Source organism: Pinus tabuliformis, chromosome 1_2 (genome assembly GCF_031772625.1).
Source record: "Pinus tabuliformis cultivar Carrire ecotype Pingquan chromosome 1_2, CPIR1, whole genome shotgun sequence".
NCBI classification, from domain to species: Eukaryota; Viridiplantae; Streptophyta; class Pinopsida; order Pinales; family Pinaceae; genus Pinus; species Pinus tabuliformis.
In genome coordinates, this window is record NC_142298.1 from 323549201 (window position 1) to 323571319 (window position 22119).

The following is a 22119-nucleotide window of genomic DNA, read 5'->3' on the forward strand; positions in this document are numbered from 1 at the left end:
TTAAGCCTGCCAAATCACCCAAGTCAACCCTAAACTTTGACTGCTCCTAACTTTCGCATACGAACACAGTTTGACGATCCGTTTGCACCACCATGATTACGATGACGAGATCTTCAACATGAACCTAGTTCGAGCACAATCCAAACACTTTGATTTTTGACCCTCCCTGAGTCCTCTTGGACTTCTGCATGTGTCTAGAGCCACCTGGATCAGTTAATAATGTTTTCTTGCATGGTATTAATAATAATTTGGTCCATGGTATTTTGCCCATACTCTTGGTATATAATTAGATGTTGATTTTTAATCGTATTTGATATATTTTTATTTATTTACCATACCTCTTTATACCTATTTTATAAATATGGTATTTGGCCCATAGGCGTCACCTAAATAAAACTTCTTTTTTGACTTTTTGTAAATATAAAGAGGTTTTATTTATTTACCATACCTCTTTATACCTATTTTATAAATATGGTATTTGGCCCATAGGCATCACCTAAATAAAACTTCTTTTTTGACTTTTTGTAAATATAAAGAGGTTTTATTTATTTACCATACCTCTAGAGTAACTATAAAAAGAGGTTTTGTTTATTTAACATACCTTTGGTTTATTTATATTTTTATTTATTTGACATACCTCTTTTTTGAGTGTTTTGTAAACCTATTCATATTTTAAATTTATACTGTGTTTATACATAATCATAATTAGGATTGATTATTAAGTAGGACTGAAGGATTCTATTGCATTGAAAAAATGTATTATTAAAAATATTAAGATGTGAATATAGCAATAACCCAATTTTAAAAACACATTATTAAAAAAATTGTACTTTTTTTTTGGCATTTAAATTAATTAATTTTGTTCTAAATTTGCTAAAAAATGCTAAAAAACACACACACACACACAAATACACATTTTTATTAGAAATTAATCTTACTTTAATTAATTTTAAATTAAAAATAATATAAAATTTTAACACAAACCTTGTTCACGCTATCTTATCATCCAATTAGAGTAGGATTTATATATAATAAAGCCAGATTCAGAATTATATGTAATGCAACTTTTAGAGATCCATAACTCACCAGACTAGTTTTGCTTCCCAAGTAGAAAATGGACCAACATACAAAACACATTGTCTTTCTCCATGAAGAGCTTCTAAAGCAGAAAGCACAGATAGTCAAGCTAGTAGATGAATTGCACTGGTTCCACTGCCACTATGCAGATTTACAAGTTCGCAGAAATACATGTGATGGTTGCAGCACAACTAGTAGTGGGCCAAATGCATTGTCTGACAAGTTGATCCATGACAACGCCATGTAAATGTATTTTGGTTGGTGATATTTTCTAAGAAACTATCGTTGCACCAATTTTTGTTTCATGTATATCAAGAGTAAGAATGTAGTGAAAATTTTTGAATCCTCCTCAAGGATATATTCAGAACAAATAACATCTTTGTAGCTCATGCATACTTCTCCTAGTTTTTCAGCTGCATTTCGGGCGCATAGTTTATAAAAGTCTTACACATTTTTGTTTAAAAAAAAATCCTAGTTATGAGCAATTCAGTGAAAACAACATATATCCAAAAATAAATGTCATAATTTCCCATCTCATAGAGTGTTAGCGATTGTGTACCTATCTAACCAATATTATGGTGAATATATATGATAACTGCGCATACAATATTTAATGCGTACGGATATACAAGTGCATATAGTAAACAAGCATGAATATACACATACATACAATAAACAAACACAAATAAACGATCTCGTATAAATTGGTTGCCTCTTCAATGTTATCTTAACTGTAAAAATCACACATAATCACATATTGCAGTGAATACCATCATTTTGATAGGACCCCCTCAATGTATGAGAAAACCCCAAAAAAAATTAGATAAGCGGCCAATTGAATATGAAACTAAAAAATGAATCTTATTGAGAGGAAGAATTGAAAATTTCCTAATAAGTGGCCAACTAAAGACGAAATTGCAAAATGAATCTTATCGAGAGGAAGAATTGTAGATGAGAGGCGCAAAATGTTTAAAAGGGATATTTCTCAGTTGCCTTCACAACTCCTCTCTATATCGCGAATAAACCACAAGAAATATCTCAATATTACAGTTGAAAGTTTTGATTAAATGTTTATCTTTCATTCTAAAGCTACAAAAATTGAGTTCATTAAAGAAAAAATTAACGAAACTACGAATTGAAAAGAATAAAATAAAAAAGAAAAATATCTTTCCAAAACAAACGAATCTGATAATGCTTGACTAGTCGTCATTGATTTGAGATTCAAAGGTGGAGAGAATGTATGAAGGCTACATTAAAATATCGTGCAAAACACTTTGCACGATGCAATAAATTTAATGACTTTGTGTCATATCAAAGAATAACATTGCCTCGTATTAATCACATAGCTCGCATGCTTCCAACAAAAGATGGAACAATAAGCCATACAACCATCGCTTTAAACTGCAACACAGGTAAGAAATCCATAAATTATAAGGTGAGAATATTTCCACTCCTACATAATCTATAAAGTTAGGCAATAAATGTGAGTGTAGTAATTAGGTCTCTTTCAAAAAGAAACCAATATGGGATGTTATAACTATATATAATCATTGCCATAAAGGTCCTTCAAGCGGGGCATCTTTCAACCCGTAGGTAGAATTGTCTGGTTTAACTGCTCGTCTGATGGTGTAGTGAAGGTTGGGAACATCCTTGTTAGCTTTTCAACCTCTGTCTCTCTTATGGATACTATTGTAATCAAGATAAGGAAAGTTCCTTCACTCACATCTGTGAGTGGGAGTCGTCACTCACCCTTGAGCTCCTCTGGATGAACCTACCCCCCACCAATAACTATACAAGTCTACTCACACAGTAAGGGCAAAAAATGATGTAATAGGGTGATTGGAATTACTCAAGTTGAATAAACACGAGCTCCCACAACTATCAAATGAGAGATTATGAGTCTACAATACCTTCTTTATATGGCTCAGTGGCATAAGTTACTTGTAGGCATATATTATGAATGTGTATATTATTTACTTTATTTTAACTATGATAATTATTTATTTTAGTTATTGCTATTTTTGTTAACGAAACAAATACGAGAGTTTTATCAAAAAGGAAGGTTGGGATCCAATCCAAAATTGTTACATTTCTTCTAAGTCGCCAATATCCGTTGTGGGTTTGGTATTAAGCATGGTGACTCAATCCATACCCTCAAGCGAGAATTCCATAATACAGAAAATTCATTCCCTTTTCAACTATATATTTTCTGACTGAGCGCGGGCCTCTGAAGAGCGACGACAGGATTGAAACCCTGCAGAACCCTGAGCTCGGCTCGGCAAGCTAGCCTGCAACACCAACCATTACAAGACAGATCTGCAATGGCGCTCTCACCTGATTCGCTCCATGCACAACTCCGGGGGGGGGTTCGACCCCCCCTTCTTTTACACCTTTCATTTTCAGCAACATCCCTATGGAAACCCCTAACTTCCCTACCAGCTCCAGATTTGAGGGAATCAGCCACGAATCGGAGCTAAAAAGAACTGCATCAGCGGGGCACAATCCCAATCGACACAGCGAGCAAGAATCGTCCCCATGCAAGCCCATATCGAAGGAAATACCAAGACTAATCATTGAAGATCCATGGATAGACGAATATAGAGACCACATGAGCAAACACGCCCTGATCTGTAGATTCATGGGGGTTCGACTGAATGAAAAGGCTCTATGCTGGTGGATAAACCAGAAATGGAAACCCAAAGGGGATTTCGAGCTTCAGCTGGGATCGAGGAGCTTTTTCACCGTCATCTTCGCCCACAGGGATGACCGAGATCGTATCTTCGAAGGAGGACCATATTTCTATAACTCTGTTGGACTATACATCACGTACTGGAGGCCAAACTTCGCTCCAGAACAAGAGGATTTCGAAAAAGTTCCAGTATGGATTCACCTTCACTCTCTGCCTGTGGATTACTGGAACAAGCGAACCTTGGAGGCCATAGGAAACCAGCTGGGAGTCTTCATCAAAGCCTCAGATCTAACATCACAAGGTAAGTACACTGCTTATGCTAGAATCTGTGTTCACCTGGATATTTCAGGACCCCTCCCAGGCCATATGGAGTTGATCCATAGAGGAGTGCACTGGAAGCAAACCATTGATTATGAAAATATCCCATTCAGATGCCGAACCTGCCGCCAGCATGGACATCTCAGCCACGGATGCCCTATCAATCAACCACAGCCCAAAGCACAACAGGAACAAGTGGATACTCCAGCACCTGGCTTCACCCCCGCTTCAAGAAAGAATAAATGAAAGAGAAGCAAAAAGGCTCCAAAACAACCCACCAACACTACCCCCACTAATAAGACCTCCACCCAGCAAAATAACTTTGAAATTCTGGGCAATCTTGACTCATCGGAGCACCCATCAGCTCCTCAGGCCCCCACTAATCATGATCTAACAGATTCAAGCCAACCCACGCCTACCACCAAAGCCCTAAGCTCAACCTCTGACCCAACCCATGCCCAGGCACCGCAACACCAACAGGACTCCTCTTCCCTCCAGAATATCACCAGCCAAACCTCAACGCATAGAAATGCAATTAGATCAGCCCTCCACAACCCCCTCAAACAATCCTCTGGAGGAGATCCTTGGTGATCTAGATCTTCAAAAGGTCAACGAGCAATGGTCCAAATTAGGAGTCGATGCCATTCCTCAAGACCATTTGGAGAAGATAGAAATGGCCTACTTGCAGCTGGAATACATCAACCAGAATGCAGCCAAAAGGCAATGGGGAAATAGCAGCCAAACAGGTATACAAGCCAACATGGATCTGGATCAATATAAACCACAGGGACCAGGCAGAAAAAGAGGGCGCAAATCCACAAGACAGCAGATACAAGAGCTGGGCAGACGCCTAATCAATGAGGGGAAAATCAGGGCATTGGTCCTTTCTGCTCCAAAGACTGCTCAATGAAAATCACAACCTGGAACATCAGGGGGCTCAACGGCACCTCCAAAAGAAGGATCTTGAAAAACCGCCTATTCTCGCAGCACCCAGACATCGTCCTACTGCAAGAATCCAAATGCTCTTCCAAGAGCACGGAAACTCTCAAAAAACTTGTTTCCAACAGTCATCAATGCATCAGCATAGATGCAATCGGGCAAGCAGGAGGGTTGATCACATTCTGGAACAAAAGCAAATTCATAGTACAAAATGCTCTGTCCACCAAGCACTCTCTATCGGTGATTTTTAACATGCCAGATTCAGGGCAATCGATCTGCGTTACCAATGTATATGGACCCCAACGACTTCAGGAAAAGCTGGAGATGCTGCTAGACCTGGATGAAGTCAGACAACACCATGGGGCAGATCACTAGATTTTAGGAGGAGACTATAATATGATTACCAATCTAGCAGAGAAAAAGGGAGGCCTACGAAGATTGGATAAGGACTCAGAAGCATTCAACACTTTTATTGTTGCTTCCAAACTCATTGACATCCCCACCGTCAATGGTCTACATACCTGGAACAATAAGCAAGGAGGAAACCGACAGATAGCTTCAAGGCTTGACAGATTCCTCATGTTGGAATCCATTCTGTTGCAAAACATAGACATGGAGGCCAACATTCTGCCCATAGGAGGATCTGATCACTGGCCAGTGTAGATCCACTTCACCAATTTGGATAAACCCCAAAACAGACCTTTCAGATTTGAGGCCTTTTGGAAAGAGCACCCATCATTCATGCAGAATATACAAAACTGGTGGACTCAAGCCACCATAAGGAGCGACAACATCATGTACATAATCCAGCAGAAGCTCAAAACCATAAAGACCAACCTCAAACAATGGAACAAAGATACCTTTGGCGACATAATTCAAGCCAAAAGAGAACTTAAGGTAAAAATGGTGAACCTCCAGCAAACTTTGATCACAGAAGGGCCAAATGAGGAGCGGAACACTCAAGAATCGATTCTGCAAAGGCAATGGGAAGAAAGACTAAAACAGGAAGAGCTACTGTGGAGACAGAAATCGAGAGTGCAATGGTTAAAACAGGGCGAGCGCAACACCAGCTTCATTCACAAGTCTACCATCCAGAATAGAGCTTTTAATCGCATCCTATCCCTCAAGATTGCAGATGGCGATCAAGTCTTCTCAAGGGATCACATCGGATTTGAGCTCAACTCCTATTTCACCTCTCTTCTCAGCGAACCCCTTCAAGATCAATCCCAAGCCATAAAGGAAATTTTGGGGGCCATACCCAGCTTAGTTACAGAGGATCAAAATGCCCTGCTTCTAAGAGAGTTTATTGAGCAGGAGATTGAAGAAACCGTCTTCTCCATGGCCACGAACAAGACCCCTGGACCTGACGGATTTACAATTGAATTCTTCAAGGCGTGCTGGCCCATTATTAAAGCTGACCTTCTTATTCTTGTAAGAAACTTTCACAGAACCAAGAAAGTCCTACCTGCCATCAATGCCACTTTCCTTACCTTAATTCCCAAATCGAACCAGGCTGACTCCCCTGACAAGTTCCGCCCCATAGCCCTTTGCAATGTCCTCTATAAAATCCTTTCCAAATTGATGGCTGACAGACTTAAATCCGTCCTCCCCTCAATCATTTCTCAAGAGAAAACTGGCTACGTCGAAGGAAGACAGATCACTGACAGCATAATCCTCACCCAGGAAGTATTGCACTCTCTCAAAACAAACAGATCTCCAGGCATGTTAATCCAGCTTGATCTGTCCAAAGCCTTTGACAGAATCAGCTGGCAATACATGAAAGCAATCCTCCAAGCTTTTGGATTCAGTCAGCTATGGACAAACTGGATAATGGAACTGGTTTCAGGTGCCTTCTTCTCTATTCTGCTAAATGGAGGACCCCTACAACCCTTCAGTCCATCCAGAGGTATAAGACAAGGAGACCCCCTGTCTCCTTTTCTCTTCATCATAATGGTAGAAGGGCTAGGAAGATCCTTAACCAAGGAAAAGTAGCAGAACCAACTCAAAGGCATCAAACCGGTACACCAAGGACCCACTGTAATGCATCAGCAATTCGTTGACGATACCATGCTCATGGGCGCCCCCACAATACAGGAAGCTCGCACCATCAACAAGGTGTTAAAAACCTTCTCGGAAGCCTCAGGTATGGAAATCAATCTAACCAAATCCAAACTTTTTTTCTTCAACACATCCATTCCTGTGCAGAGAAATCTCAGCAGAATTCTGAATATTCAAAAGAACTCCCTTCCAACCAAATACCTTGGTATACCGCTTTCGGAACATGCCTACAGATCGAGCAACTGGGAAGCCCTTCTCAACAAAATGAGAGCTAGGCTAAGCAGCTGGACCCACCAGGCACTAAACATGGCCAGCATACTAATATTGATAAAGTCCATCCTTCAAACCATGCCAGCCTACATGTTCTTAGCACTTGCAGCCCCTAAGGTGGCTTACAAGACCATCTGAAACATTCAACGCTCCTTTCTCTGGAATGGACCCTCTAAGAAATCCAAATGGGCCCTCCTCAAATGGATAGACATCTGCAAACCAAAAATGGAGGGAGGTTTGGGCCTCCGAGACCCTGAGATATTAAGCAAGGTCGTAGCAGCGAAAATCTGGTGGAGATGGGTTGAAAATCATGACTCCCTCTGGGGCGCCCTGTGGAAAGCGAAGTATACAACCCAAATCAGGGTCAAAGACCTCATCCAGCTTACAGGCACCACTCAAGGATCCCCAATCTAGAACAAAGCCTGGGAAAATAGACATATTGTTCAGCAGCATAGCTTTTGGGAAGTACACCAAGGCAACACAGCCCTATTCTAGGAAGATACCTGGCAGCAGCTTCCAACCTTGGAACACCCAGACTGGAACACTCTTAAAAGAGCCATGCAGGAGGCAGGCAAGATTATGGTAGCAGACTACTGGCAACCGGCAAGCGAAACAACCATATGGCAGAACTGGATTTCCAGAGAACAATGGCATACCCCAGCAGGCCAAAGGAATGTAGACCTTTTTCTACAAGACTTGGACAAAAGAAGAATCCTGAGATCCAATAAAGAGGACATCCTAAGATGGGGAAGTAACCCCAAAGGCACGTTCAATCTCAAAGAAGCTTATAAGCTCTTGGCGGCCTCCCCGGATCAGCAATCAGACCACAAATGGCAAACCCTGTGGAGCAGAGGAACTTGGCCAAAAATCACACTTTTCTCTTGGCTAGTCCTGCATAACAGGGCTCTCACATGGGACAACCTTCAGAAATGAGGTTTTGTAGGCCCTTCTCGATGTATGCTCTGCGAGAATGGTTCAGAAACGCTCAATCACCTGCTCAATACCTGTCCCACGGCTTGCTCTCTGTGGGATGACATGGCCATGGTCTTCAGACAATCAGATAGAGACAGAAACTCCATCCAAATTTCACTAAGCCAGTGGAGATCTTCCATATCCTCCAATCCCCTGGTCAACAGTGCCTGGAATCTAGTTCCGGGCGCATTAGTTTGGATCCTATGGAAAGAGCGAAACGCAAGAATATTCAAAAACATAGCCACAGGAGTACACATGCTGATAAGGAAAGTTCGACTGCTCATCACAGAAACAGTCAACGCCATGGGCATACAGAAGATAGAGGGAAACGCATCTCCAAACGAGGCAAGAATAATACAGATCTTGCATCTTCAAACAAGGACCAACTTTGCTGGAAGGAACCAGACCTCAACAGGAACGACACAGGACAAATGGACCCTGCCCCCCTTTAACACATTCAAATTCAATTTCGACGGGGCTTCAAGACAAATCCCAAGCATGGCAGGCTATGGGGGAGCAGTACGAGATCACACAGGAGCAATTCACCTCATCTATCACGAAAATCTCGGAGTGAACACCAAGAACGCTACAGAACTAATCGCTCTCCTCCAAGGCCTCACTCTGGTTGGTCGATACAAACTCCTACCTCTGATAGTGGAGGGCGATTCAGAGATAATAATAAGGCTGATCAGGAAACTCCAGATGGGCGCACAGGTGCACAAAGTAACCCCAAGCTGGAGGCTGTCAGCAATACTAAAAGATCTCCAAGGCCAACTCTGCAACATGAAAGGGATCACCTTCCAAGCCGTTCGAAGGAAAGCAAACAAGCTAGCTAAAACATTGGCAACTGAAGGGATCGACTCCAATCTGGCAGAGTACCGCAGCCTTTGGCAGCATCAGGAGGCAGGAGAACTCAAAGCCAACTGCCACAATATCCAACAATCGGATCTGCAAGCACAAGCCTAGGCCACAAGGGGTCCTCGTTACAGGAAACCATGGCAAACTCAATCAATGCCCGATCGATTATGAGAAAGTCACGCCCAAGGGAGAACACAGCCAACAAGATCAGGAAAAATCAAGCAGCATCCCGTCACACCGGTCTCTGGAAACGAAAATCCACTTTGCAGAATGCTCGATCACAATCTTCAGACAGTGCAGCTCTGTGCTGACCGGACTTTCTGGGCACGCCAGAGCGTATTGAGCTACAAGGACAGTTCTACTGGCCAAGCGACCTCAATCTTCAGCGAATATATCCATTGGAAGCAATATCTCCGGGAGGTCACATTGACTCCCAGGAATCTATATATTTTTATACAACAAAACTAATATAATCTGCTTAACTTTACAAGAAAAAAAAAAAAAAAAAAAACACTATATATTTTCCCAAATATTCCCAAGATCCAAATACATTTGCTTTCCATATTATACTTCTTATCGATTTGACTTTGACTGACTTCTCGTTTTCCCTGTCAAGACATTTTTGCCATTTTTCCCAACTTGAAACCATCCCATGTTTTCTGGTGGATTCGAGTTGCTCTTCTGAGTGTGGTCTTTGTTGTCTTTATCACTTTTTCCATATGCCTAATCAGCCGAAGGAATTTCAATTCCAGTCTTGCTTCCAGAGAGATCAGTGAATGATTCAGAATTCATAAGGGTTTGTTGGGCTTGTTCCTCCTATGTTTCTTAATTTGGTGGATCTTCTATGACATGTGTTTCTTCCTGACTACCTTGTGCTTCCTTTGGTGATTCCTCTTTGACATGTACTTCTTCCTGGTTTTCTTTTGCTTCCTCCTTGTCCAAGGTCTCTTCTTCCATGTATACAATGTACTTCTTTGTCTGAGTAACTTCCCAACATTTGGGCCTCCGACTATTTTTTCGATCTCTATTATTCTGCACTCGCTTGGGGAAATTCTTGATTACATGTCATGTTTCATAACACTCAACATTAGAATGAAACATTTTCATAGTCAAGCTCCTGAACCCTTACATAATTTGGAGCCATCGAATTTATCTCGGAAGAAAAAACTTTATTAAAATCCATCTCCATGGATATTTGAGCATGGGTCTTAAGGAAATGCTTAGTTTCTGAACTACTGCAATAAAATTTCCTTATTGCATTTCCAATAGAAGTTAACGAAGGGAGATTTCAAAGATGTAGGGGAAGGCTTAGGAGCCTTACCCAAACTGGAGTCGAGGAGATTGTCGTTGTAATCAGAGGGCTGCATGGAGAGGCCAACACTACCCCAGAACCAGGTTCTGGGATCCCAAATAGTGTTCTTATCCTCAACATTATCAAAGATAACAACAACAAAAACCCCGAGCCAGAGGGCAAATATCTAGATCATTAGATAATAGAGGTTTCCATGAATCAGAAATCCAGTTATGGAGATCAACCAGCCACGACCAAAACCTATTTAACCTACAGACCAAACCTTGTTCTAAAAAATATTTTGCACAGTTGAAGGCTTCATCCCCCAAGGGAACATCAACGATATGAGCTTCTTAAACTATCGGGAGAACAAATCTAGCTTTCAACATGGCACTGTAAGAAACCTTAGCATGAGAAGCCTTGTAAGAAGAGTTATCAGAACAAGCTACCATTCCTTCAAGAGTACCGACTTCTCCTTGGCCTGTGTTGCCTAAGGGGAAGAAATTGCAGATCTAGTTGCCATTCCGTCAAGAGAGACTGATGTCACCGTAGGTTCCGAGGAGTTCGTCATTCAACAGAGGTCTGCGAGAAGATCTGCACAACAAAGGGTCGGTTGTGCCAAAACCCTAATTGTCACGGAAACCTGTAGAGCACGAACCATAACTTCTATGGGTTGATTATTTATTGATTATAATTATTAACTAGTTTTTTTAGATTGTATTAAATAATTACACAGTTAATAAGTTCTTTTTGTTATTTATTTCAATAAATAATTGATGTAATTTGATTTTAATTTTTTCTTACAAATATATATTTAATTAAAATTCAGTTATTAATAATAATATTATAGGTTTATTTTGATACAATATTTATTATTTATTATTTATTATTTATAATGATATAAATACATACATATTTATTATTATCATAATTTTATGTTTATTAAGTAATTATATACAAATAAATGAAGACATATATCATCCCTGGCAAATAAAACAATATTGAACTTTTTATAAAAATATCAAATATTAAATATAATTATTGGTATTTGTTATTACTAGTGATAATAATGTAAATTCATTTTAATTGTACGTTTATTAAGTAATTATATAAAGGATAAGTTCACTAATAGACCAAAAAAACATGTATGTTAGGAATGGCTAGTAAAAACTAACTGGGGCTATATGTGTGTGTTTGTGTGTGTGCAGAGAGAGAGAGAGGTCATCCCTTCAATTTGTCGACAATATTATATACATACATACATGTATGGGTATAACCTCATTGGAAGATCAAAGGGATGCATCCCCATATTCATGGATGGCATCCCTATTGAAATTGTTGATTTAAACCAATGTGCGTGTAATAATCATTAACCCTTGAAATTGATTGGTGTAGGTTTTAACCCTGTACATAAATTACCTACAAATAGATTCTTAAAATTAGAAAAAATATACAAGAGAACATAAAATATGCACTAAGATTTTCTCCTGGAAACCAGAAAAACTAGATTGATTTTTCATTATATTTCTTTCAATATTACAATACATTATATACATTCTGAGGCATTCATAAAACCCAATCCATTAATCCTAGATTAGAACATAATTGCAGTTCCCTTAACTGGGTCTAAAAATACAATGGGCAAAACCATCATGCACAAAAAGCCATGTGTGAAAACCATGCACAAATCCATGGGTAGGTCCGCCCACCATCCTTGGGTCTGCGTAAAGAAATATTCCCGAGGCACTGTCTTGGCCCTTGTGCAAAGGGGATCAGGGGGGTTTTTCACCCCCTTTGCAACCCCCCCACTGCGTCCAACGCAACGTAACAACGCATGGGACTAGTTGTGGAAAGAATATAACATGTTCCTGACAATTGATGAACAAGTTGTTTATAGAAATATAAATGAAAAATGGCATATAGAAATGATAAGGAGATTACAACTATAAAAAATAACCCTTGTATTAATGACTCCGAGAAGAGAGAGTGATGTTCATGGGCCTATTCGAGTAGATATACTATTATGAGTAGACCTCCAATTACAATCATAATTCAAGAAAGCATTCCAACACTATCAATAAATCCTTAATAACAAAAGCATAACTACTTGTGGTCCCATCATTAATGAGTTCCAACCACCTAGTGTCTCGTATTTGATAAGCATGATCCTTTTACATTAAGTAGCTACCCACCAACTATTAATCGGCCTTATTCGACAAAGTTGGGCTCGTACTTTAATTGGCTAACTCCTAAGTACCCCCGATGTAGGTAGGTTGGGTTAGGACCCTAACATGTCGTCCTCCTTTAGATGCAATGTTGTCCTTAATGTTGGAGGGATATAAACTATTGTGAAATCATTGTTTATTTATATTTTCCATATTTTGGGTGCTTACATTGGATCAATACATCTCAAACAATGTGGTAGCATAATCAACATTATCTGGTGGCCAATACCACTTCTAGCTATAGCCAAATGGGCCCTTATTCATCAAGTTCCAATGGAATAGTTTGTGCTTTGCAATCAAATCACACTTTGATCTTCAAAAAGACACAAGAAACACAACATATATCTTGGAGTGGTTTGCAACTGCAGGAAACTTGTCCAAACCACTAGAGGATCTAATAGGCTCCATAGACTTTCAGTGAGAGCTTCTTATGGTTTTTGTCTTTGTGAGTTGTTTGATTATAGGGTTGAAGGTGAAGAGACACCTATCCGCTTCTCTAAGCTATGCCAGTCAACTTTTTTTTTTCACGCCATTTTTTGAGCCTGAACGAAATTGTCCTTAAGCATGCGAAGAATAGCTACTCCGACATGGATCATTTGTATGTGCAATCTCATTATTGAGTTTTGACGTGCTTGGTAAATATGAAGCCACTTAGTAGTTTTTTTCCATAGCCAATTTCATATGGTGTCATTTTGGTAAAGGCATGCTAAGAGGCATTATGCCACCATGTCGTAAGGGGTAGCCACTCTGCTCATTGGTGTTATCTATTTGAAGCGAAGCAACTTGAAGAAGTTTCCGAGCACTCATTAAGCACCTTTGTTTCGAGGTCGATTTGAGGATGATATTAGGTGCTCATTTTCTAGTGTGTAATCTAAAGTCCAAACTACTCCTACCTAAATTTGTCAGTGAATGTGGGATCTCGAATCTACACAATGGAAGTGGACATGCCAAATAAATTGAAAATTGGGTCCATAAAAACTTGGTTAGAAGGCGCGAAAACCCAAAATATTAGGTAGGTCATACCCCATTTAAAATTGTGTTGAGTGAAAAAGCGGTGTCTCTCGAATGCTCATCATGCCTTTGACAAAAAAAGAGAGGTGTGCTTAAATTTGGCGTGATGAAATCTATAGAAGATAGAACAATAGATATTACGACTTAACAACACACACTATGCTGTATACCAATATAAAAGATTCAAGAACATAGGACTTGTATCAAGATATGACAATAATATGACATACCCAATTTAAAATTGTGTTAGGAAAAAAAAGTGGTGGTGACTCGAATGCACTTAATGCCTTAACAACAAAAAGTAGAGGTGTGCTTAAAGATGGCATAATGGTATCTATGGAAGATAGACCAATATAAATTATGACTTAATACCAAGCATTATACTGCCTTTAAATACAAAAGAAGCAGTGGAATCCCACAACGATTAAGATATAAAAAAGAGTCATTCAAGAACATGGAATTGTATCAATATATGAAGATAAAATTAGGGGAAAGTTAAGAAAATTGGAAATCACTAGACTTGGAACTTACATTGTCAAAGACATCAGAGCTAGTTTCCTTGTAAACCTAATTATACTTTAAGGCTTTATATTAAGGGAGTTGGAAATGGGGACAAATTGTTGAAGACCCCAACTTTTTGTTAAAGAGATAAAGAAAAAAAACCTATAGGTTAGTTGGGATGAGGGTGGCTAGCGCTTTGTAGTGGAAAGGAGGTTGGTCAACTATCCAAACCCTCAACCATAATGGGGAAATGGTATAGTTCAAAGTTAACTATTTTGAAATAAACAAAGAATAAAGGCAGTTAAACCATTAGATCAAGAGAAAGAAAAAGAAACAGTTTGGGGAATGGAGTTGCATAGGCAAAGAATATCTAGTATCAAACAATTCAACTTCCATTGATGAAGAAATTGGAGGAAACTAATTCGAGAGGGAGAAATGAGTAATAGAGTGATGCAATGAGATCTAGATTAGAGTTAAATTGTGGAGTTTCTTGGATGTTGTAGAAGATTACCAACCAATATTGATATAATAAGTATTAAATCTTCATCGAGAGAGAGAGAGAGGGAGAGAATTAAAGAAGAGGAGGTGACCCAACAAAAGTTTGCACAATTGATTGAGAAAAATCCGACCACATATAATTTAGTGAGGAAATAGCAACTAGAGGTTAAATAAGATGCAAGGAGTTGATAAGATAGGTACAGTCTAAATGAGGTTCTTCTCACTCATGGAAGGAGAAGGAGGGGGTTCTTCTCCACCATTTCCATGCAATGAACCTTGTTCTTTTGCCTTTTTCCATTCTACTTTCTCTAGCCTCCAAAGCAACTAACCAACATTTTCTACCATTGTATAGAAGGTTTTGCGGAAATTGAGCTCCTCTTCATAATGAGCCTCTTCATCTTCCATGCTCCTCATTTGATGTGCACACCCCGCTTCGGGATCGAAAGACTTTAGTTTTCCTTCACCTCTTCGAAGCCTATTTCTTGTTAGCATACAACATGCAATTCACATCTACAAGGACCTGCTCTAATACCACTTAATCCCAAAAATCTTTTCCTTGTGATGCATTAAAGAATTACATATTAAGCTTGCATTTAACCATGAAATTAAAAGTGCATAAAAGAAGAGGAAGAGAAGAATAGCAAGTCACCCATAGAAGACACAGGATTGATATCGAAGTTCATCCCGGAGGGATTACGTCTTCGGGCCCTGCTCGAATTAGTGGGGAGGCCCTGTTTTCATTAGATGGAAAAATAAGGAAAGTACATCAAAAGTCAAAATGATGACCTTATACCTTCAAAATTGAAGAAGCCCGAAAATCACAGATCTCTGATGGAGAAACGGACAACACCGTTGAGTTCGTGGCATCGAGAAATGCTGAAACCATATAAAATTTGTCCAAAACTGACAAACTGAAAATCTGGGCCCCTGGAGAAATTGCTCAGATCATGGTTCTAGCCCCCTCTCTGCACTTCTCAGGGTTCCACCTACATAGAAATCTGTGCCCGCTCCTGGCCTCCCTCCCGGCACACTGTTAAAAGCTTATATACCTCTTAGTTGGCGGATTACCCAATGAGGATCGTTGGCACATTGGTAAACATGGCATTTGGTTGACGAGGGGTCAGGGGGTCAAATCCTGCCCCTCCCGAATTAACAAGCAATGTTTTATTTTTGGCTTGATCGTTGGGCGGTGGCCGGAGTTTACGTTCAAAGGAGGGTTTCGGGGTTTTGTTTTGGCATGGGGCCACCCAGTGGGGGCCAGCCACGTGGGTCGGGCAGGTTCGATCCCTGTTGGCTCCACACTTAATGCAACTGTTTGGTGGGTGTTTTTGGGGTGTGGGCCGAGTCCACCGGAGGTGTCCCGCCCTCCCCGTTATACTATATGCATAATGAATATGGCGGGAGGTTGGAAGGTCGGCGGGGGTGATGGCCCGTCGACCCAAATTAAAATTTCAATTTTTATGTAACGATTCCGGGTGAGATGGGGGTGGCAAGGGTCATGGCCCGCCACCAAATATATATATATTTTAAATTTCTTGTTATTAAAACATATTGGGCATTTTTGGAAAATTCGAAAATTGACCGTAGGAGTCAATTTAAGTAGGCCACAAATTCGCCCAAAATCTGGCCCAGGTTGGCCGGAATTCGGTGGCCGGATTTTGTCCAAATTACTGCCTCCTTAAGCCTGCCCAATCACCCAAGTCAACCCTGAACTTTGACTGCTCCTAACTTTCGCATACGGACTCGGTTTGACGAACCGTTCGCACCACCATGATTACAACGACGAGATCTTCAACATGAACCTGGTTCGAGCACAATCCAAACACTTTGATTTTTTACCCTCCCTGAGTCCTCTTGGACTTCTACATGTGTCTGGAGCCACCTCAATCAGTTAATGATGTATTTTTGCATGGTATTAATAATAATTTGATCCATGGTATTTTGACCATACTCTTGGTATATAATTAGATGTTGATTTTAATCGTATTTGATATATTTTTATTTATTTACCATACCTCTTTATACCTATTTTATAAATATGGTATTTGGCCCATAGGCATCACCTAAATAAAACTTCTTTTTTGACTTTTTGTAAATATAAAGAGGTTTATGAAGTAAATATAAAAAGAGGTTTTATTTATTTACCATACCTCTAGTTTATTTATATTTATATTTATTTACCATACCTCTAGAGTAACTATAAAAAGAGGTTTTGTTTATTTACCATACCTTTGGTTTATTTATATTTTTATTTATTTACCATACCTCTTTTTTGAGTGTTTTGTAAACCTATTCATATTTTAAATTTATATTGTCTTTATACATAATAATAATTAGATTGATTATTAAGTAGGACTGACATTAGATTAAAAATGTTAAATGCTAAATGTTCAACATTATATGTTAAATGTTTACATGTTTGTGTTTATGTTTACGTTTACATGTTTAGGTTTACATTTATGTTTAAGATTTTACATGAGATCAACCCCATACTGGGATGTAACATTTGTATAAAATTTCAATAAAATAAAATTTAAATTTAAACTTTGAAATTTTTATCAATTTAAATATGTTAAAAATTAATTTAAATTCAAATTTTAAATAAGTCATATAATGTTTTAATATATGAAGGATTCTATTGCATTGAAAAAAATGTATTATTAAAAATATTAAGATGTGAATATAACAATAACCCAATTTTAAAAACACATTATTAAAAAAATTGTACTATTTTTTTGGCATTTAAATTAATTAATTTTCTTCTAAATTTACTAAAAAATGCTAAAAAACCACACACACACAAACACACATTTTTATTATAAATTAATCTTACTTTAATTAATTTTAAATTAAAAATAATATAAAATTTTAACACAAACCTTGTTCACGCTATCTTATTATCCAATTAGAGTAGGATTTATATATAATAAAGCCAGATTCAGAATTATATGTAATGCAACTTTTAGAGATCCATAACTCACCACACCAGTTTTTCTTCCCAAGTAGAAGATGGACCAACATACAAAACACATTGTCTTTCTCCATGAAGAGCTTCTAAAGCAGAAAGCACAGATAGTCAAGCTAGTAGATGAATTGGACTGGTTCCACTGCCACTATGCAGATTTACAAGTTTGCAGAAATACAGGTGAGTGTTGCAACACAACCAGTAGTAGGTCAAATGGATTGTCTGACAAGTTGATCCATGACAACACCATGTAAATGTATTTTAATTGGTGATATTTTCTATAGAAACTATAGCTGCATCAATTTTTGTTTCATGTATATCAAGAGTAAGAATGTAGTGAAACTTTTTGAATCCTCCTCAAGGATATATTCAGAACAGATAACATATTTGTACCTCATACATACTTCTCCTAGTTTTTCAGCGGCGTTTCGAGCGCATATTTTATAAAAATCTTACACATTTTTGTTTAAAAAAAAAATCCTAGTTATGAGCAATTCAGTGAAAACAACATATATCCAAAAATAAATGTCATAATTTCCCATCTCATAGAGTGTTAGGGATTGTGTACCTATTTGACCAATATTATGGTGAATATCTACGATAACTACGCATACAATATTTAATGCGTACAGATATACAAGTGCATATAGTAAACAAGCATGAATATACACATACATACAATAAACAAACACAAATAAATGATCTCGTATAAATTGGTTGCCTCTTCAATGTTATCTTAACTGTAAAAATCACACATAATCACATATTGTAGTGAATACCATCATTTTGATAGGACCCCCTCAATGTATGAGAAAACCACAAAAAAAATTAGATAAGCGTCCAATTGAAGATGAAACTAAAAAATGAATCTTATTGAGAGGAAGAATTGAAAAATTCCTAATAAGCGGCCAACTAAAGATGAAATTGCAAAATGAATCTTATCGAGAGGAAGAATTGTAGATGAGAGGCACAAAATGTTTAAAAGGGATATTTCTCAGTTGCCTTCTCAACTCCTCTCTATATCGCGAATAAACCACAAGAAATATCTCAATATTACAGTGGAAAGTTTTGATTAAATGTTTACCTTTCATTCTAAAGCTACAAAAATTGAGTTCATTAAAGAAAAAATAAACGAAACTACGAATTGAAAAGAATAAAATAAAAAAGAAAAATATCTTGCCAAAACAAACGAATCTGATAATGCTTGACTAGTCGTCATTGATTTGAGATTCAAAGGTGGAGGGCATGTATGAAGGCTGCATTAAAACTGCTCATTTTCTAGTGTGTAACCTAAAGTCCAAACTACTCCTGCCTAAATTTGTCAGTGAATGTGGGATCTAGAATCTACACAATGGAAGTGGACATGCCAAATAAATTGAAAATTGTGTCCATAAAAACTTGGGTAGAAGGCATGAATGGGTGTGATAAGTTACAAAAGTGATCATATTTGGAAAGGTGGTTGAAAAACACCGCGATGATCGATTTGTTATTCACTTTTGGAAGGTCCATTACGAAATCCATGGAAATTTCAGTCCAAATATTGGTAGTGGTCATACTACCCCAACGATCCTCACTATATTGCCCGTGTCTCTCTAACAAATGTGTAGCTACAAAATCTTAGATGTGTGCTTCCATTCCTTCCCAAAAGAAAAGGCGCATAGCTCCTTCATAGGTATGCTACATCTGAAGTGACAGTGGTAGGAGATGAATGGGGCTTTCCTCTATTCTCTTTACTTTTGTGTGTGAGCCCTTGATCTAATCTCATCATTAGAATATATGTGAGACGTTGAGCTAATCTCAACATTAGATTAGATGTGAGCCATTGATCTATCCCAATTATGTAACTTAGACTTCAAATTCATTTAACAGTGGTATTCCAACACTCCACCTGGAGGTGAAATAGGGTTTCATAGCATCCAACAATGGGTTACCTTCCAAATTTGTGAATATGGGAATGTGTTTATCTTTCGAGAATAGTATGCCATAAAGTCTCGCCTTCCTTCAATAAAAAAAACACAGTTCCACATCTCAATGGGCATCTTTCATCATTGTAAAGGTGGAGGTGCCAACAAAATAATTGATTGCCAATCCTCCTCGTCACAAATGTCATTGTTCCAAAAACTATAGTCAACTCCCCCCAACATGAAGGTTGGGGTGCCAAATTAAGGTGGGTAAAGTAATATGTAACTCCTTTGACCATTGGACAAATCCCAATTAAAGTGTTGAGTTTTGTTACTGATGAGCAACCTTTGATCTGCAACTACTACTAAGAATCTTCTGGAATCTTCCACGGAGGTTGAATCCTTACCACCCACCTAATAATTATTGGTAATTAAAATAGAATTTGGAAACCCTTTTCAAAAATAGACACGACTATTAACATAATAATGAAATACACTCCATAAAAAAATATAAGTAATTATTGTTGATAAAGATAATGAGATGCATTTATCTCACAAGTCAAATGTGAGAATTAAAATATAAAATAATATTTGAATATTTCTTGCGATATCACCCTAAACTAGATTTATTGATTTATGACTCCTTTCAACCAACTGAGTTTGAATTTGAATTTAAATTAAACATTTATATAAAATTTCAATAAAATTTAAATTTAAATTTAAACTTTGAAAAATTATACAATTTTAAAAATGAATTTAAATTCAAATTTTAAACTATTCATATAAGATATGAAGAATTATGTTGCAATGAAAAAAATGTATTATAAAAATTATTATTAAAAATATATATGAAGAATTGTGTTGCAATGAAAAAAATGTATTATTAAAAATATTAAGATGTGAATATAGCAATAATCCAATTTTAAAAACACATTATTCAAACATTGTACTATTCTTTCAGTGTCTAAATTAATTAATTTTGTTGTAAATTTACTAAAAATAATAAATAAATAAATAATAAAATATATTTTCTTATTATAAATTAATCATACTTTAGTTAAATTTAAATTAAAAATAATATAAAAGTTTAACAAAGACCTTGTACACACTATCTTAGTATCCAATTAGAGTAGGATCTATATATAGTAAAGCCAGATTCAAAATTATATGTAATGCAACTTTTAGAGATCGATAACTCGCCGCACTAGTTTTGCTTCCAAAGTATTTGTGCTTTCTATTGCAAGGATTCTAATGACTCAAAATCTGAGTTGTGTGCAAGGGGTGGTAGGAGGGGGAGGGATTCTTCCGAATCCCAAAGGAAAACTAGAAGTCAAGTATGCCTAGGGACTAGGACAAAGAACCAACAACCTGGCAGAGTTGTATGCATTATATGACGATCTACAGATAGCCAAGAAGCTAAGGATTCCTTCAATATTAATTATTGGCGACTCTCTCATTGTTATGCAACACCTCTTCAAAGCCTTTAATCCAGAGAACAACCAAATCTCACTCCTTTTATGCAAAATCCAAGCCCTATTGAGAGATTTCTCTTCAAAATCTTATTTCCATGTACTGAGAGGACATAATAAGAAGGTTGACTTGCAAGGCAATAGGGCATGCCAACTAGATTTCGGGCGATGGATGTGAGATGAATGGGTCAATTGAACAACATTTCATTTGATGAAGAGGTTAATAATACATGTTGGATCCCTTTCTCCTAAAGGGATGTATCAATCCAAGGTTATAAGACATCTAAGCACAAACTATACAAGGACGCCCCTGCCCCTCCCGATCCCAATCTATCTCATTTTCAGCTCCACCTCCAACCGATGGTGTAAATGTTGCATCAATATTTGCAAGATGGCAGAATGTTTGAAGTCTGACCATTTGTTAGATTAGGTCTCCAAGGTCGCAAGGACGAATACATGTAAACTTTTAATCTTCTCCCACGAAGTTTCCATTACTCAGAGGCAGTCTAGATTGTCAACTCCCATCTCAAGAGGGATCGAAACACATCTAATATTATGGGAATTGATATGCATGGCTTCGACATTTATGGACATATTAGAAGCATTGCACCGGGTTCATCTGGGCCAAATTTTCGAGAAGGAGAGTATTCAAGTTAAATTATCTAGTATTCAAGTGCGGGATCTCTAATTCTTTGTTTCATTTTCATAGACACCATAGTGATATTGTTAGAAAAACCAAATAAATACAACAAAATCAATCGCAGGAATGCAAAATAAACATAACTTTTAAGTGGAAAACCCTAATAGGAAGAACCAAAGTCTAAACTATTCTTGCACCTTTTGTATTGTCTCAAAAGTGATTGTAGTGCTCTATTCTCTTTACAACAATGGTCTCATGTTGTTCAAGCTTTCCTCTCCCATTTATATATGCCTTTTACTTTGAGTGTGAGCCCCTAATCTAATCTCATCAATAGAATAAGTGTGAGATGTTGAGTTAACATCAAAATTAGATTAGAGGTGAGTCATTGATCTATCCCAAATATGTAACTTAGACTTCAAACTCATTTAACAGTGGCA

General features: G+C 37.8%; 1 protein-coding gene across 1 annotated transcript; it reads left to right on the top strand.

Moving 5' to 3' along the window:
* Nucleotides 1–3490: 3490 nt before the first annotated feature.
* LOC149205675 (uncharacterized) lies at nt 3491–4330 on the top strand. Its single transcript, XM_089397470.1, has one exon. It carries the CDS (start codon nt 3491–3493, stop codon nt 4328–4330), a length of 840 nt encoding a protein of 279 aa, XP_089253596.1.
* Nucleotides 4331–22119: the final 17789 nt, after the last annotated feature.

Bases quoted from the DNA above. Each gene is read 5' to 3' on its own strand.
- LOC149205675 (XM_089397470.1), top strand. From the start codon at position 3,491: ATGGAAACCCCTAACTTCCCTACCAGCTCCAGATTTGAGGGAATCAGC.